This window comes from Pinus tabuliformis, chromosome 5_1 (assembly GCF_031772625.1).
Source record: "Pinus tabuliformis cultivar Carrire ecotype Pingquan chromosome 5_1, CPIR1, whole genome shotgun sequence".
Lineage (NCBI taxonomy): Eukaryota > Viridiplantae > Streptophyta > Pinopsida > Pinales > Pinaceae > Pinus > Pinus tabuliformis.
The window spans coordinates 935,177,537-935,197,233 of record NC_142305.1 but is presented as its reverse complement, the minus strand read 5'-3'; the positions used below and the strand labels follow the sequence as shown (position 1 = coordinate 935,197,233).

The window sequence follows — 19,697 nt, the reverse complement described above, 5'->3', positions numbered from 1 at the left end:
CTTCTAACTGTTAAAAACAAGAGGATGGTGCACATATAAAATTATTGACAGGAGAGTGAAAAGATCGAGATTGAAGAGACAGAAATGTTGTATTCCTGAAGAATATCTAGGATGAAAAGGCTTCTACCAACACCACAAAAAAAATTGTAATTGAAATATTTATTAAGCAACTAAAAGCAGAACAATGACAACAATTGAATATTTATTATGTACAGCTCAAATGTTACAAAATAAAAATCATTCAATATTGTCTCCAATCTTGATACGTAAACATGTAAAGTCAAGCTACTAATTTAATAACGATACAAGGAGATTGACCAACTGATTTGGGAAATACATTGAGATGAGTAGCTAATGAATACATCCTAATAAGGTTCAAATGTAAACAATGTACTACCCATTTTACATACTTTGTATTGTTATTTTTCTCATGAACCCAGTAGAAATGAAACATAAGAACTCTTCCTATTAGAAAATAACCATAGGCATCAGAGAATAAACCATACAAATCCACAGACAAGTAGACAATAGCTTCAGAAAAAGGATTTGAAATGACAAAACATGTTAAAACTAGATTGTCATGACAAAAAGCTCAAACAAAGCTAGGAATTGAACATCAGTGCTCATGCAGAAAAATTCATCTCCTGTTCTGGTCCCTGAAGCCTTTCTCAGCCTGTTCATGGAAATGCAGAATCAATTAGTAAATACTACGTCACCATCATCATTAAAATTTTGCTAAAATGCTATATTGGCACTTACCAGTCCCCTGATATTTTGAAATAGGTTTTAAAAGAAATAAAATTTACAGAAGATATTTGAATATGAATCATGTTCATCAAACAAAAAGTAATATTTAACAGAGGCTGTAAATTCTGTTAATGAAAAGAAAATCACGGATACAAGTCCTGCAATTGTGATTCAAAACTCCTAAGTTTGCTTGACATAAATAAATAAGTCACAAGGAAGTTTGTCCATTTCTGTCCATTATATACAGTAAATTTATTTTATCCTTTCTAACAGACTGGTTGGTCTTTGGGAAACCCAAATTCCAAAGAAACCTTCATTAGAAAATCAGTTCAATACAGTTGGTCGTACTCTGAAATCAATGTTTGATATTGCCATTTGGATACTTGCAATTACTATGCTGCTACAGTCCAGGGAACAAAGGAAACAGGCTGACAAGATAACCCTGAACTATGGCTACGATTCTGGCAGCATTCCTAGCTCATCCATCTTATACACATCAAGTCCGCTTGGAATATGCATATAGTAATAATGGATGCACATAATGAGGTCTCAAGTTCAAAACTCATGGGGATAGGTTGAAAGCCACTTTTGGGGGAATTAAGCTATCCAAGGGGTGTCCAAGTTTGATGGAATTTTGCACAATGCTGGTGACAATATCCCCTAGTGGTTAGATCTAGCAGCACTTCCATCCAATAGATGGCCCGGCCATGGCCTAGGCTCAGCCTAGTTACAAACTAAAAAAAAGATATGCCATCCTCAACCTCTAACAAGGAACCAGATAATGTGTATTGTTAACATAAACAAAACATGAATAACCTAAATTCGAATCAGCCGAATTCACTGGCACAAATAAAGTTAGAAAAAGTGTCCCCTTGATTTAACTTTATGAGAAATAATTAAAATGACTTTATGAGCATTAAAGTCGTAAATTGACATTTTGGTCTAATTAATGAAAAAGGTGATGAGGGGATAAAGTGACTTTATGAGTATTAAAGTCTAAGTGACTTTAGTGTGTCAATGAGAAGTTATATATCCACTCTTGATCTCAATGGCCAAGATCAAATCTCAGTGATTGGATCTTAGGGTTTCACTTTGAGAAGACAAAAGGTCAAGGAAGGGGAAGAGACACCAATTTTTCTTCACAAGTTTTGGAGAAAATGAGAGAGTACATGAAGCATGAAAACTGGTAGTAAAGCAAGAAAACTTATAACTTGGAGATTTGAATGTAAAAATACACAAGGTATTTGACAATAATAATTTATTATAATATAAAATGTATACGTGATGATTGTTTACAATGAGAACCCGCCTATATATACCTAAGCAAGTGTCCTTTCGTGACTGGGCATGTCATGTCTTTTAGACATGTCTTTTCACTTAACTTAATGATTATTTAACAAAACTAATATTTGATTATTTAATATTTACATTAATTTTATTTATGTCACTTGTTATGAATTATATTCATCACATAGCCCTTCCTTCGGAAGCTTTGTCCTCAAAGCTTTAATACTGTTGATTTTCTTCACTTAGTGTCTGTCGTCTCGATGTATATACTCTCGGCATCATTTCGTCATGTAGCTCATCAATAAAATTCCCTTGGATAAACAAAACAAAAAAATAATAATAATAATAATATTTTTTTTAAATATATAATTTTATTTTTTTAAGTTTTTTTTAATAATTTTTTTTTAATTAATACTTTTTTTAATTAATTAAATAATTATTTATATTATAACTATATGTTATATATAATTATTGGAATGGGTTTTAGTACCAGTTATAATTAAGAACAGGTTTAAATGTAACCATTATTCGAATGGTTATTACAATGTAACTATATTGTTACGAACAGGTTCAACCAACTGTCGGGGGAGCGTGATTGGTGGGTTAGGTGTTAATTTATGAATCGGAATTGCAGTGGAAGAAGACGGATTTTGACGGGAGTCTGGCGGTGAACCGACACGAGGTAGGACGCAGACACGACAGTGTAGGCCAAGGGCGTCAGGGACTGACGGGAGGATATATGGGAATAAATGAAACATAAATATACACCTTTATATACTAATGTTGCTATAACGTGGGTCCGTAACGCCGTATGAATCGACACCCAAACCCATATCACGTCTGTTGACCCTCTCACCGGCTAAGACGCTTGGCGGCAATTTTTTTTGTGTGTGTGTGTGGTTTTGTGGGGACAACAATCTGCAAAAATGTGTGGTCGGGGGGCACAATGGCGACGGAGGCTGTATTTGGGAGAACTTGGGCTATAACCAAGAGAAGTAGGACTGTAGGAGGGTGAATGAAGGACTAAAATCCAGGGTCGTTGGGTTGTAGCCAGAAGACAATCCCAGGCTGCCCACGTAAGGAAAGAATTGTGCAACTATGTAAGGGGAACTTTGGGCATCAGGGGACGTGATAAGACCAAGATAAGAAGACGATATAGGAGACGCAGATGCTCCAGTAATTGTGAAGTCATTTGAATCCATGTAGTTGGGTGCTAGAATTTCGACGGCATTTTCCAACAAGTTGGAATTCACGGGCAAGGAACAGTTGCCTATCCCAACAGGTGCAAGCGCTCGACCAAGATGTTCTTGGAAACACCCTTGAGAGCATCGCTCTCGGCATACGTTGTAGCGACCATGAGAATATCCACAGTTTCCTCAAACGGACATCTCATCAAGGGTCCTTTCTCTGTGTGATTGATGCCCTGGTGAGTGATGGACATCAGATGGGCCCGGTAGGCCATGGTGTCACATAGAATGGCCAGGTGCCTGTAATTCACATAAGAACCATCGAAATATATGACAAAACAGAGCTCATCCAGCAAATCTTTCCTCACAGCCTCGATGCCCAGCACCTCAATGACCTCGCACAGGTGATTACCCGTCATCTTGGTAAAATCCACATCCTCGTGTCCCAACACAGGCAACAGATTGACACCTTCTGTATCCAGCGCCCATTCTTCGTCCATATATACTCCTTTAATTATGTCAAACCTTGTAATGTTTACTAATTTTATGAAGGCTTTATTTATATTTGGAATTCCGCAAAGAGCCATTTGTGTGAGTGCATTACTCTCGACTGTCTTTAAGAAGACATCATCAATTTCTTCTTCAGCATCAGACACTGTGCCAAATGCAACCATAATAGACCTAGGAGGCTCGTTTCCTCGGATAAGATAAACGCGAATTTCCTCATTATTATATTCCAGTTTACACATCAATCCAGAGCTCTCTCTTTCCTCTATACATTCTTCACAAATCTTTGGCTGTGTTCTCACGGTAGGGATTCTGTGGATCTTACACTCTGCATCATCACCTTTTAAGTCCTCATCTTGATCTACATCGGCTTCATCAGAATCATTATCTTGATCATTTTCTACAACGTCTTCATTTTCATTATCATCATTCTGGTCAAAATCTTCTTCTCCTGCTTCACCTAGTTTCATTTCTTCACTGTTGCTGTCATCTCCCTTATTATTGATTTCCCTTCTACATGATTTAACTTCTAGAAATGATTTTTCTAAACGCTGAAATGCTTCTTGAACTTTACTAAATTGCTCAAAGCATTCAGGACATGAACGTAATGGCACATTATGCTGTGAACAATGTTCAAAGACTAGCATCATTATATTGTGCGCCATGGCTCTGATACCACTGAAGCATAAAAACTGGTACTGAAGCAAAAAAACTGATCGCTTGGAGATTTGAATGTAAAAATACACGAAGTACTTAATAATAATAATTTATTATATAGATAAAATGTATATGTGATGATTGTTTACAATGAGGACCCGCCTATATATACGTAAGCAGGTGTCCTTTCGTGACTGGGCATGTCTTTTAGACATGCCTTTTCACTTAACTTAATGATTATTTAACATAACTAATATTTGATTATTTATGTCAATGAATTTACATAACAGTACACACAAGAGGATCTGCGTTGAAGAGAAAGAGAGCAGCAAAGGCACAAATTCCAAGGGAAAAAGGTACAATTGAAGGACTGTGAATTCCAACAAGAAGGCACACAAAATTCAACGCTGAGAGGCCATGAATTTCAAGGAGCTTTTCTAGCAGTTTAGCAGCAAGATATAGCATGAATTTCGAGGGCAAGTACAAGCATTAATTGCACCGTTCATACAGCATGCTCAGCGTAAATTGAGGCAGATAGTGGCACAAAATTCGAGGTTGGTTGGGCATCAAATTCGAGGGGATTGTACAGCATTCATTGTTGTTTGTTCGTACAAGTGGCACACATTTCTGGGCAAGGAGGGCACCATAAACAAGGCAGCAAAGGCAAAAAATTTGAAGAGGAAGTTTGGCACAAATTTCTAAAAAATCTGGGCACAATTTCCAAGAGATAAGTCTGCATTTATTGCTGTAAATTTCTCTGAAGAATAATAAAACTCCCCTCTCTCACTGGTTTTCCCTTAGAGGTTTTCCCAGGGTCATTGATCCGTAAACTGCCATGGATATTCCACTAGATAGTTCATAAGAAGAAATCTGATAAAATTATACTTAAAAAATCCAAAATCTACACTATTACAATGTTATTTCTCTTTTGATTTATAGATCTGCAGATTAATGTTAATAGCATATGCATGTGAATTGAACTTATGCAAAAAATACAAAACAGTGAAATAAAAACTCACACACACATTTGACACAAGATATGACCTAGGAAAACCTTTCAGGAGAAGAACCCCGCTGGAAGGTGAGGTCACTCTGCTCTCTTTCTTTGAATAGAAAATGTCTGAGTACAAAGAAGTATGGCCTGTGGCATGTGGGCTACTACAGTGCACAAATCCTCTTTGTGTGCTCTATCTCCTATCCCTCTTGGCTATTTTTGCTCAAATATGGAACCAATACATTCAAAAGAATGGAACCTCTTTTCCTCCTAGTGGCCTGGTTATAACACAGCTCGATAGCCTACTAATGGTTAGGTTTGACTACTTCAACTCTTGACAAGAGTTACAATATAGACTCTTCTAGAATCTTCTTCATCATAATCACGTGGCTAGCCCCTTTTTCATGAATAATGGGAGCTGACATGGCATCCTCTCGAATTATGGTGGTCAAAACAGGAAGATCAACTTCTGACTGCATAACTTTCGCATACGAACTCTGATTGATGCAATTCTCCTTTCGTTGAAAAGGTCTCTACGTGTAAAATAGGAAAAAAAGGTGTTGCGCTAAAGCAGCGTAGTTTACCCCGAAAAAACGTCATTTCATGTCTCAAAATGCTCTTGGAAGGTTTGTAATATTCCTAATTAGCCATGGCTAATTAGAATATTCGATTTTGCTCTTTGCCTTCTATAGTTATTTGCAAATAAAAAGGTGAGAAAAAGGGGACATAACTCACTTTTAGAATAAAAAGTCACTTCCTAGTAGCACAACGTTGTGACTTAAAGGGGAGCCAAGGGGGCCAAAGGACCACGTAGAAATGGGGCCCACGTAGACACTTGGAGGGACTGCGCAGATGGAAAGGGAACACGTGGCAAGAGGGGATTACGTTGGAGGAGGTGAGCCTTGGGATTAGGAGAGGCCAACGCTATAAAGGAGAGAGGAGCCCCCTCATTTTGTCATTCGAGTATGAGCATTTGAGCTAGTCACTTCGACTTGGAGCACGCTGGCTGTTTAGCCTGTTTGCAGCATTGTTTAGTGCACTGAGTGTCTCCATTCGGAGATCTCACCCTTAGCCCCGGGGGACTTCAAGTGCCTACTCGGGCAAGGTATTTTCAACAGTCTTTTTGCAGTAGTTTCGATCTTTGGCATTGAGGTGGAGCTGAGCATTGGGAGGCTGCGCAGTCTTGAGAGAGAGGGATGCAATTCTTCTGGGAGCAGTTCCGGGTTGAGGATTTATGGAGGAGTTGAGCTGGGATATTGAGCAAGGGATCAGCTCTTGCATATTGGAGGGGTTTGGCAGAGTTTTAGGCAGTATTTTGGAGGATTCTACTCAATGTCAGCGCAGGGCCTTGAGGGATTGCGTGATTCCCCAAGGGGGCGATTTTCAGGGGTTGGCCATTTCAAAAAAGCTTTCTGGGTTTTCTGAGTAGGGGCGGATAGAGTTTCAGCATTTTCTAAGGAGGGGAACAACCCCAAATCCTCATTTGATTTCCAGCAGTAGCATCAGCACGGCAGTTTCCCAGCAGCATCCACACAGAGGCCATTCCTTTGTTATTCTGAGTGTATTTCTTCACTTGCCTGGTGCAAGTCGAGGTGCCATCCTTCTGATCACCTCCTGTACTCATTCCACTACTCAGTATAATAAAATGGCTTAACATTTCTCTCTGCGATTCTGAAGTATCTGCTTATATATCATGCTTATATTATTATATGTTACACCACTGTTATTTTTATCATTTTGAGTTTCCCGGTTATTATATTATTTGTGCGTATTTGGTTGGAGTTTACTGGGGTAAAGGGGAAAATCTCTGAAACGGGATATTACAGTGGTATCCGAGCATAGATCTGGCTTAGCCTGTGGAGCTAGCAATCTATGACACTGGGGGAAAAGCCCTACATCTGTTACAGAGGTAGGAGATACAGAGACGCTGGGTGTAGGTTGGAGAACACCTACAGAGAGGGAGACTATGCCCTGGTGGTGGATGCAGAACAGGAGGAGCCTGTGGTGGACGCAGGACAAGAGGAGCCTGTGGCGGACGCAGAGCAAGAGAATCCGATGGCAGATGATGAGGGGAAGAAATTTGCGGACATGCTCCTCAAATCAGTGCAAGATCTGTCGAGGCAAATCAAGGTGATGGGGCAGAGATTCACGATAGTGGAGGCTAGACAGCGTGAGAGCCCACGAGTTTTCCAGGTTGGAGAGGGATCGGGTGAATCTCGCCATTTTCTAGAGCACGGTGCCACTCAGCGTGATACTACTCAGCAAGTGGCCTCACATGCCCCTATATGCTCTACCATGCCCACTTTCCAAGGAGCAGATATGGGGGCTGGAGCACAGCGAGAGGCAACGCCCGGTCATATGGGCGATTATTTTGCGAAGTACCAGGCCTATGGGCAGGAGTTCAGGGTTGCTCTCTCATTCAGAGACTTTGTTCAGCTCCAGCGAGATAGTAGACCTCGCGACCATCACAGAGGATACTTCATTATCACGATGGAGACACCCACCACACTGCTAGTAGATTTCACTTTCCTACGTTTGATGGCTCATCAAACAGTTCGGCAAGGTCTTGGGTGGAGAAGCTGGACATCTATTTCCAGCTTAACCAGATGTTGGAGATAGAGGCCATCAAGGTGGCGACATTACATTTGGATGGTGAGGCCCAAGATTGGTGCTTCCATGGGATGGTTACACTCGGGCATTCCACAGTGACGACGTATGCCGAGTTCACCAGGAGATTGATGGAGTGGTTTGACCGGAGGGATCTAGAACAGCACTTTGTTGAGCTGACGAGGCTCAAACAGACAGGGAGCCCAAAGACCTACATTGCGGACTTTTTGAGGGTTTCAGTGATGGTGCCAAATCTATCCACGGCACAGAGGATCTACATGTATGTTGAGGGGTTAGCAGAGCCACTTCGGGGTCTAGTCAGATCCGCTATACCAACCACCCTTCAGGATGCTATTAGCAGGACCCAAGACTTACAGGATGTCTTACCCAGGACCCGGACACCTTACCCCCAGCGACAGGCTTTTCAGCCTAAGGGGAAGGATGTGAGGATTCTGCCTCCGAAGGGGAATCCAGGACGGGTACAGATTGATGATGATGCCAGGAGGGAGTTGAAGAAGAAGCGGTTGTGCTTCACCTGTTAGGAGCCGTGGGCACCAGGACATAGATGTGCTACTGGCAAAGCACATTTTATTGAGATCTTTTCCAAGAGCAGCGGGGAAGAGGATGAGGAGGAAGATGTGGAGGTAGGAGATAGTCATGCTATGCAGGGTCCCTTGCCGCCTCCACCACCAGCAGCAGGTGGTGTAGCTTTTGCACCTACCGGAGGAGCCCTTGCAGCATTGCGAGGAGTTCCCAAGTATTTGACGCTGCGCGTATGGGGGACAATACGTGGCCAGCGAGTATCAGTTTTGGTTGACAGTGGGACCACCCACAACTTCATCGATGCACAGATGGTTGAGCGGAGATGTGTACCGACAGAGAGCTTCGATGGATTTTCAGTTTTGGTCCTAGGAGATCAGACCATGGTGTGTGCTCGTTATGTTCCAGAGTTATCAGTGACAATGGGCACCTACACACTGACTGACCACTTCTTCGTGGTCAATATTCTGGACACCAACATAGTACTGGGTGTTCAGTGGCTCAACACTCTAGGGAAGGTCACTACAGAGTGGAAGGCCCTAGAGATGGAGTGGGATGATGAGAAGACAGGGAGGCATGAGAAGATACGGGGACAACACACATACCCGCCTCAGACTGTTTCAGCTCATCAAATGGAGACAGTATTCTGGAAGGGAGACATAGGGTGGGCAGTGGAACTGCGTGAATCAGAGGCAGGGACAACAGGGCAGGCGGTGCACCCAGAGATACAAGCCACCCTTGACCAGTATGCCACAGTCTTTGGGGATATTCCACTGGGACAGCCACCGGACTGGGGGTTTGAGCACACCATTGAGCTTGAGCAGGGCACACAGGCAGTGATTACTACCCCCTATAGGCATCTCAAGGCCTATCGAGATGAGATTGAGCGGGCCATTCAGGAGTTGCTGGCTCTTGGGCACATTCGGCCGAGCACGAGTCCTTTTGCTTCTTCTGTGGTGTTGGTGAAGAAGAAGGACGGCACATTGAGGATGTGCATTGACTATAGGGCCCTGAACAAGAAAACCCTGAAGAATAGATACCCCATACCCAGGATCGATGAGTTGATGGATGAGTTGAGACGAGCACGGTTCTTCTCAAAGATTGATTTGAGATCTAGGTACCATCAGATTCACGTGAGGGAACAGGACATTCCCAAGACCGCCTTCAGGTGTCACTATGGGCACTTTGAGCTTTTGGTGATGCCCTTCAGGCTAACCAACGCCCCAGCTACATTTCAATCTTGCATGAATCACATCTTCCACAGTCACTTAAGGAAGTTTGTGTTGGTGTTCTTTGATGATATCCTCATTTATAGCAGGATTTGGGAGGAGCATCTCCAGCACATTGAGACAGTATTGCGCATCTTGGAGGAGCAACAGTTCTATGTCAAGCTCTCCAAATGTGAGTTCGGGTTGACGGAGATGTTATACTTGAGACACATCATAGGAGTGGATGGAGTGAGGGTCCATGACGAGAAGATCAGGGCCATCTGAGATTGGCCGGAGCTGAGAAACGTGACGGAACTTCGAGGATTCATTGGCATTTGTACTTACTACCGGAAGTTCGTCAAGGGTTTCTCACAGCTTGGTGCACCCCTGACAGATTTGACGAGGAAGGATGCATTCAGTTGGTCGGATACAGCACAGCGAGCCTTTGATAGGCTCAAGGAGGTTATGAGCAGCTGCCCAGTGCTTGCATTTCCAGATTTTACGCAGCCATTTGTTTTGGAGTGTGATGCGTCGGGAGAGGGGATTGGCGCAGTGTTGATGCAGGGAGGTCACCCTATAGCCTTTGAGAGCCGGAAGCTCTTTCCGCACAAGAGGTTGTATTCTATATAAGACAAGGAGATGCTGGCCATCATGCATGCATTGGCTAAGTACCGGCAGTATTTGGTGGGTAACAGGTTCAGGGTGAGGACTGATCACAACAGCCTCAAGTTTTTTTTTGAAGCAGAAGCAGCTACAGGAAAGGCAGCAGAAGTGGATCAACAAAATCCAAGCATATGTCTTTGACATTGAGTATGTCAAGGGTAAGAACAACATGGTAGCAGATGCCCTTTGACGAAGGCCAGCCACGTTGTCTCTTATGAGCTTGGACGCAGACTGGAAGGCTCGACTCTTAGTGGAGTACTCCAAGGACAGATTTGCATGTGAGGTTTTGGATGGGCATGTAGTGGATGACAGGTACAGGGTGGTCGATGAGATCATCTACTACAGATGATTCACCATTGGCAGGTCATCAGGGGTTTACCAAAATCTACAGGGCCATTAGAGAGAGGTTCTCATGGAAGGGCCTCAAGGAGGACGTACTCCAGCATGTCCGAGAGTGTGACGTTTTCCAGCGGAACAAGGGGGAGATGAACCATCCAGCAGGACTATTGCAGCCTCTTCCCATTCCAGAGGGGAAATGGGAGTGTATTTCGATGGACTTCATCACAGGGTTGCCCATGGTACAGGGCAAGGATTGCATCTTTGTCGTCGTTGATCGGCTGACAAAGTACTCACACTTTTTCACCATATCCGCACACTACACAGCAGCGCAGGTGGCCGAGCTGTTCTTCAGAGAGATTTTCAGGTTACATGGTCTTCCCAAGACCATCACCAGTGACAGGGACAACCGTTTCATGGGCGGATTTTGGCAGGAGCTTTTCCGGTTGGTGGGGACAGAGTTGACACCGAGTACCAGTTATCACCCACAGACGAATGGGCAGACAGAGATAGTTAACAAGTAGCTGGAGGGCTACTTGCGTAACTATGTCAGTGGGCAGCTACGGAGCAGGACGGTCCAGGAATTCTTGGTGAGGTGGATGAATTTACCGGATGAGGATGCCACTTGGGAGAGTGAGAAAATTTTGCAGCATCCGTCACTTCAGTTGCTTGAGGACAAGCAACATTTTGCCGAGGGAGACTGTAATATTCCTAATTAGCCATGGCTAATTAGAATATTCGATTTTGCTCAATTTTGCCTTCTGTAGTTATTTGTAAATAAAAAGGTGAGGAAAAGGGGACATAACTCACTTTTAGAATAAAAAGTCACTTCCTAATAGCACAACGTTGTGACTTAAAGGGGAGCCAAGGGGGCCAAAGGACCACGCAGAGATGGGGCCCACGCAGACACTTGGAGGGACTGCGCAGATGGAAAGGGAACACGTGGCAAGAGGGGATTACATTGGAGGAGGTGAGCCTTGGGATTAGGAGAGGCCAATGCTATAAAGGAGAGAGGAGCCCCCTCATTTTGTCATTCCAGTATGAGCATTTGAGCTAGTCACTTCGACTTGGAGCACGCTGGCTGTTTAGCCTATCTGCAGCACTGTTTAGTGCACTGAGTGTCTCCGTTCAAAGATCTCACCCTTAGCCCCGGGGACTTCGAGTGCCTACTCGAGCAAGGTATTTTCAACAGTCTTTTTGCAGTAGTTTCGATCTTTGGCATTGAGGTGGAGCTGAGCATTGGGAGACTGCGCAGTCTTGAGAGAGAGGGACGCAGTTCTTCTAGGAGCAGTTCCGGGTTGAGGATTTGTGGAGGAGTTGAGCTGGGATATTGAGCAAGGGATCATCTCTTGCATATTGGAGGGGTTTGGTAGAGTTTCAAGCAGTATTTTGGAGGATTCTATTCAGTGGCAGGGCAGGACCTTGAGGGATTGCGTGATTCCCCAAAGGGCGATTTTCGGGGGTCAGCCATTTCAGAAAAGCTTTCTGGGTTTTTCTGGGTTTTCTGAGTAGGGGCGGATTTCAGAGTTTCAGCATTTTTTGAAGAGGGGAACAACCCCAAATCCTCATTTGATTTCCAACAGTAACAGCAGCACGGCAGTTTCCCAGCAGCATCCACACAGAGGCCATTCCTTTGTTATTCTGAGTGTATTTCTTCACTTACCTGGTGCAAGTCGAGGTGCCATCCTTCTGATCACCTCTTGTACTCATTCCATTACTCAGTATAATAAAATGGCTTAGCGTTTCTCTCTGCATTTCTCAAGTATCTACTTATATTTCATGCTTATATTATTATATGTTACACCACTGTTATTTTTATCATTTCGAGTTTCCTGGTTATTATATTATTTGTGCGTATTTGGTTGGAGTTTACTGGGGTAAAGGGGAAAAACTCTAAAACAGGATATTACAAGGTTTCAGACCCCAATTTGTCAAATTGGGTCCTGCTAGTAAAAAGGGTCATGTACGCTGATTCCTCCACTTTTTCTACTCTAAAAGCATCAAGATGGATGACAAACAATATAATGCTCCAATCAGATGAGTCATTTGACCAGAAACAACTGTGTCAATTTTTTGTGTGCATGCTTGTGTTTTATCTCAACAAAAGTGAAAAAGTAGAAGTAGATTCTACATGTTTCAGTTTGTGAAAATATTCATGTTTATGATAGCCATGTACTAAATGTGGGTTTGACATTAAATTTGATGAGGAATCACTAAACTTGAAACCATAGTGGGTCTAAACGAAATTTCTACATGGTATCAGAACCAAGTGAACGAAAGTGCTATGACAGTGAACAAAACAGCAAATAAAACCAGCAATATACACAGAGATAAGTGTTGAGAGGGAGCTGAGTTTACCTTTGGACAGATATGAGTTTTTGTGTTGGGTTGTTATGGTCAATGGCTACAGCTTTTGAGTGTGGAAGACAGGCTCAATGGGGCTAATAACTTTAGCCCATGGAAGAAGAGGTCCGTATTGGTGCTTCAGGGGTTTGAACTATGGGATATTATTGAGAATGCAGTAGTTCCACCCACTGATCCAGTGCAGTTCGTTGATTTTAACAAGAGGAATGTTAAATCCAAGAGGCTCCTTCTAGATGCTATCAAAGACCAACTTATTCCCCATGTTTCAAGGAAGACTTATGCCTTTGAGATGTGGGTCACCTAGTTGAAAAATGTGTAACTAGGTTCGGTCTTCATAAATATGAAATGTACTTTTGATTCTTGTCAATTGTAAAAAGAAAGAAATTTATTATTATTATTTTTGAAGCATGGGTTTCATGCTCAACGTCTTTTATTTTATAGGTCAAGCACCCTTTGAGTGCTTCTAGGGTTGATCCTAGGTCAAGAAGTCAAATGAGTCATTGTCATAAGTTGAAGACCCCATTGGGCACATTGTAACTTGTAAAGAAAAATATTTTTGTGCTTAAAAGTGTCAAAATACCCTTCAAGGCCAAGTCGGCCTGGCAGTTGGCAAGTCAGCCTAATTTGAGGAGCAACGTCCACCTTAAGAAGCCTATATAAAGGAGGAAACTCGACCTCCTTGGATCACATTCATCACTCACTCATTCAAGTGAAGGAGGAAGAAGAAGAAGGCAACAAAGAAGGAAGAGGACGAAGGAGACTTGTCTTTGGGCTATTTCTCTCTCACACGTGCAAAGGAAGGCTAGGTTTTTGCAGCTGATCTAGGGTTTTTCTTCTACAGGTTTGATCTTGAAGAAGGAAAGGAAAGAAGGTCAAGCGAAGGTCACAAGAAGCCATCCTCAAGCTCCAGAAGGAAGAGAAAGCCAAGTGAAGGTCTGAGGAAGCCTTGGGAGGCTAAAAGAAGCTCACATGTGTGGCAGCAGCAACTGCAGGAGGGCTGAAAATTTCAGGTCTGCAGTGAAGGTCGAAATTCTGCAGTTGGTAGTCGAAGTTGTGCTACTGGAAGAGATTTGACTGGGCTTGATTTGGACAAGGAAAGCACATCATCCAAAAGGGTTGGACTTGGTCTTGGAGGGTATTGGTCTTGGTCTAAAGGTCTTGGAATTCATCAATAGAAGAATCTACAAGGAAGAGGATATTTGCAGGTTTCCCTCTCAAGTGGAGAGGTTTTGGCCCTGGCTTGCAGCCCACATTTTGTGTTCTTGTTCTTCTTGTTTTTGGTAATTGTTTGATGATATACAAACATAATAACATGTAAAGAAGCTAATAAGTAAGAAAAATTAAAAAGACATCATAAGCAATTATCAAGAAAATAGAAATCACTCTAATAATTGCCTTATAGATTTCTCAACATGGTATCAGATCTAAGGTTGGCAGAGGGCATTATTAAGATCTCCACTACATTTAAGAAGTTTCTAAATAAGTGTTCAAAGGTAGCACGTCATCTCAAGAAGGGTTTCAAAGAAGCATGGAATCTCCTATTTACTCCAAAGAAGAAAGTAACCAAGACAAAGGACAAAGGACTCTTCTCAGCACTCACTAGCACATTTCAAGATGAGAGCATTAGGGTAATCGATAGTCGAGCATCAAGGCACATGACCGGGCATCACAAGCAACTAAAAACATTGTCAAAAGGAAAGTCTTCTTACTTTGTAGAGCTTGGAGATAAAAAGAGCTATCATGTGAGAGGAATTGGATCAACCTCAATAGACTTGGAGAATGGCGGAAATATTCATCTCAACAACATCCTATTTGTTCCAAGTTTGCATAAGAACTTACTCTCCATTTCAAGTCTAGAAGATAAAGATGATAGAGTGGCTTTCATCGATGGAGAAGTTATAGTATGGGGTAAAAACTCAAGCATAGAAAATGCTAGAGTAATTGGGATTCGTGAAGGAAGACTTTACAGGTTGTTATCCCCTCTTGCTCAAACTTTAGTTCACATTGAAATCAGGCCATGTGAACTTTGGCATAAAAGATTTGGTCATCTCCATTTCAAAATTATTCCACTCTAGGTTCTATAGTAGCTGGAATCCCCGAACTGAAAGAAGATCACGAAGGAGTATGCAAGAGATGCGCATTGGGTAAGAACACCAAGAGACCATTTCGAAGCAGTGCTTCACAGTCAAAAGAAATCTTGGATCTTATTCATTCTGATGGTTGTGGTCCTTATCATTTGGAGGTCATCTATATTATGTCACATTTATAGATGATCATTCAAGGAAGACTTGGGTTTACTTAATGAAATCCAACGATGAAGTCTTTACTAAATTTCAAGAATTCAAAGCTGAAGTAGAGAACCTTATAGAAAGAAGAATCAAGATATTAAGATCCGATAATGGAGGAGAATATACATCCAAGGAAATCATACCTTTCTGTAAAGAGACTGGGATGAAGATGGAGTTGATAATCCCATATAATCCTGAACAAAATGGAGTTGTAGAATGAAAGAATCGATCCATTGAAGAAAGTATAAAAGAAATGTCACATGATCAAGATTTACCGAAATTTTTATCGGCTGAAGCTACAAAAACAGTTGTATATATACAAAATCAAAATCCCCACAGGTCTCTAGAAAACAAGACTCCCAAAGAGGTGTTCACTGGGAAGACACCAACCATATATCATCTCCGAATTTTTGGTTGTCCTGTCTATAAACATATACCTAAGGACAAAAGTAAGAAGTTGGATCCATCTGGCATGAAGGGAAAATTTGTGGGGTATAGTAACTCTTCTAAAGCCTATAGGATCTACATAAAGGAAGGACACCGAATAGAAGTCAGTCGAGATGTGATATTTGACAAAAGTATTGCATTCAAGAAATCAAAGGATCTCCCTATGGACTCTAATGATGAACTTATGGTATTCAAAAAAGTTACTAGGGAAGAAGAAGAACCAAACCATGAAGATGAAGGTCCCTGTGAACCAATACAACCTGTGGTAATTCCCGAAACTAGAAAAATACCTAATGAAGAAATTTCAACCCCCACTCCGTTATCAGTTTTCCTTATCACTCCATGCATTTGGTCTTAAATCCAAGCATGATAAAAAATCTAAAATCTAGAAATGACTATTTTTCTGAAAACACAAATTTAGAGATTTCAAAAATAAAACACAGCGAAATTATGACAGCCAACATAGAAAATAACACAGTGATTTTTTGTCAATGTGACCCTAGAAAAACCCCCTACAACTCTTGGGGAAAACCAGTTTGAGAGCTCTTCTTTATTTCTAAAAATGATTTTACAGAAAAACTGAAATACACAATAAAAATTCTAGCAACCACAAATTACAACTTATCTTGATTTTCGTGCTTGCACTCTGCCTTGAAAATCGTGCCAATCAGCAAACATCCAAAACAGAAATTTCCCAGCAATAAAACAGCACTAAATGATGTATGGCCAGCCTCGAAAAACGTGTCTAGAACTTGTTGTACGGACCGTATGGATTTCAACAATATAGTTTCCTCTAAATCTGTGCCCTGCTATTTTCCCTCTTCCTTGATTTGTGGTGTCCCTCTTCCTCGATTTCTGTTTCTTTCTCCTACTGTACGGTTTTGCCTTGGGATGTGTGCCAATAAATGTTGTTGCCCAGATTTGTTGAAATGTCTTCTTGCTGCTCTCCTTTCGTTCCTCACTGCTCAAAACCTTTCTCCTTGCTCTCTCTTCTCTTTCTCTCAAATGATCATGAAAGAATGAATTGATCTTTTCCTCTTCTCTTCTCATTTTATTCTTTAAATGACCTTTTGGGTTACCCTAAGATCTAATGGCTGAGATTCATTTAGATCTAGGGATGAGAATAAATGTGCATTTAATTCTCACTTTCTATTTTTTAACTCACCCACTTAAATAAAGACCCACTTAGCCTTTTATTTCCAGACACTTTTTCAATTTCTAATTCTTCATTGACTTTAATAAAGTCACCTTTAAATTAGAATGTAATTTTACCACTTATAAAATCACTTTTAAATTAGAATGTAACTTTACCACTTATAAAATCACTTTTAAATCAGAATGTAACTTTACCACTTATAAAGTCACTTTTAAATTAAATTGACTTTACCACTTATAAAGTCACTTTAGGAGAAAAGTAAAAAATAAATTTGGACACTTTTCCCTAGGCCAAAGATCAAAGCCTTAGGGAACCACTTGTCCTCTGGTACCCAAATTTTAACACCTAATTGGTTGAACTCTACACTTCTAGATGCAAAAGGTCATGGAGCAGCTCAAGGTACATTCAAGGAAAGAAAGAAGCCCAAACAATATTCTGGGTATGCAGCCTACATGACAAAATTAATTGAAGCAGAGCCATCCACTTTTGAAGAAGTTGTCAATCACCAAGAATGGAAGGATGCCATGAATGAATAATATCAATCTATAATGAAGAATGGAGTTTGGGAGATCCTACTTGGGCCTGAAGACAAATTTGCGGTAACTTCCAAGTGGCTCTACTAGATCAAACATGCAGCAGAAAGAAGCAAAAGAAAGTATTGATAAATATAAGACAAGATTTGTGGCTAGGGGCTTCTCTCAACAAGAAGGCATCGATTATGAAGAGACATTTGCTCCAACAGCAAGGTATACAACTATTTGCTCGTTGGTCTCTTTGGCAGCATCGATGGGATGGAACATCCACCAAATGGATGTCAAGGCTGCATTCCTAAATGGCACAATTCATGAGGAAGTCTATATAGAGTTGTTGGAAAATCAAAGTAGATAGGGTTTGATTCTCCTTTCTTGATACTTGTGAGTGTGTTGGCTTCTTTTACTTCTTTATTATCTTTATCTTTCATCAAGCAATTACCATAGTGTGTGCGTATGAAGATCACAAAACAAGAGACACAAGATATAGGCACTATGCCAAGGCAAAACCCCCCTCGAGGGGAAAGCCTAGTCAAGATAATTCTTCCTTTCAATAGTATTCTTTGAGACTCTTCAACCTAGACCAAGACCAAACCTTCCCTCCACACCAAGTCAGCCTCCCAGATCTTTGACCCCTTCCAGCAACTTCGACTAGGAAACAACTTCTGGCAACAGCGAAACTTGGAAGACGTCGATCTCCCAATCCAGAGCATGAAACAAAGAGAGAGAGATGCACCAAAAGTTCGATTTTCTTCTTCTCCTTAGACTTCTCCAAACTCGCACTTCCTTCAGCTTCCCGGCAACAGACTTTGCACTTCTCCAGCTACTCTTGAGATATCGAACTAGCTTGAGATATGATGCTCCAAATGACTTCGACTAGCTTGTATTTATAGGCTTCTTGTGGATCGAATTAGGGTCCTTAGGCCGACTTGATCTCCCTTAGGCCGACTAGATGTGGAGGATACATAAATCATTTTTGCTAAATACTAAACCTTTTTACATGATTCAAAAGCTCAAGAAGGGTCTCTTTAAAAGTACAATGACACAATTGGCTCAGAATAAATCCTAGAAGTCCTTAATGAGGACTCTGACCTAAAACATGGTGACCCAAGCATGAAACCCATGCTTTAATAAGTTACAATAATAATAGCACAAATTATTTTCTTTATTCTTTTGACAAGTACATTACATGATGACTCAAGTACATTAATGAAGACCGAACATAGTTACATTTTCCAACACTCCCTCTTAACTAGGGAGGTATTCATAATGTACAAATACAATGGAAGATCTCAAACTATATGAACCATGAAGAACTTTAGGCACCGCAATGCCATGGACTAGATTCCTAACCAAGGCAATCTATCCATTGGTCTCTCAACAATTTAGGCACCACAATGCCACAGACTAGATTCCTGACCAGGGCAATCTATCCATTGGTCTCTCAACAATTTAGGCACCGCAATGCCATGGACTAGATTCCTGACCAGGGCAATCTATCCAAGTGGGAATAAGGTGGACTCAAGCTTTCAGCCCCTCTAGGTACCATCAGGCTTACTTGCTAACCACCAACCCAAATATCCAGGTGTGTATCCAAAATTAGAGCTCTATAACCAACACCAACTTTCCAACTTCAAGACCTAAACATCATCACAAAGTGTCGGTCAAATGTCCTCCCAAGCAATGCTTCACTCACAAAGCCTCAACACTCCTTGATCCAGCAGATTAAGGATAACCAATCTCTCCCAATCAAACTAATTGGTAACCAGCATGCTTTCCAAATGTTCGAGAGATTTACCTGTACAAACACAACCCCAATCAATAATACTTTCACATGTACATAAACAAATACAAACCTCTGAGGTCTTCCAGACAATAGATGTTGTTTTTCAACTTTCCATAGTACGACTATCAACCGAATCTTTGACCGAAGATTCCTCAATCATATACTTTTCCTTCCTACTTCATATGCAGCAACATAATCTTCAATCGGATCCTACTTTCCTTCTTTCAGCAGCACCTCAAAATGCATTCTCCAATTTCCTTCTCCTATTCATGGCCTTCACTAAAACTTATGGTTGTTAGTCTTGGTCTAGTGCATGACACATGAAGCACAGAATCATATCTGTCACTCCCTCTTAAACAAAGAGTATCTAATCATTCCTATACAAGGAATATT

At 41.4% G+C, this 19,697-nt stretch overlaps 1 protein-coding gene across 1 annotated transcript in view; it reads right to left on the bottom strand.

The window, feature by feature from the left end:
* Nucleotides 1-313: 313 nt before the first annotated feature.
* The window catches only part of LOC149167849 (uncharacterized), a 174,082-nt gene continuing 154,698 nt past the window's right edge, over nucleotides 314-19,697 (bottom strand). Inside the window, exon 4 of the mRNA XM_089431609.1 lies at nucleotides 314-673. Within this exon, the coding sequence (XP_089287735.1) occupies nucleotides 638-673 (36 nt within the window). The 3' untranslated portion in view covers nucleotides 314-637. The remainder of the gene's footprint in view (nucleotides 674-19,697) is intronic.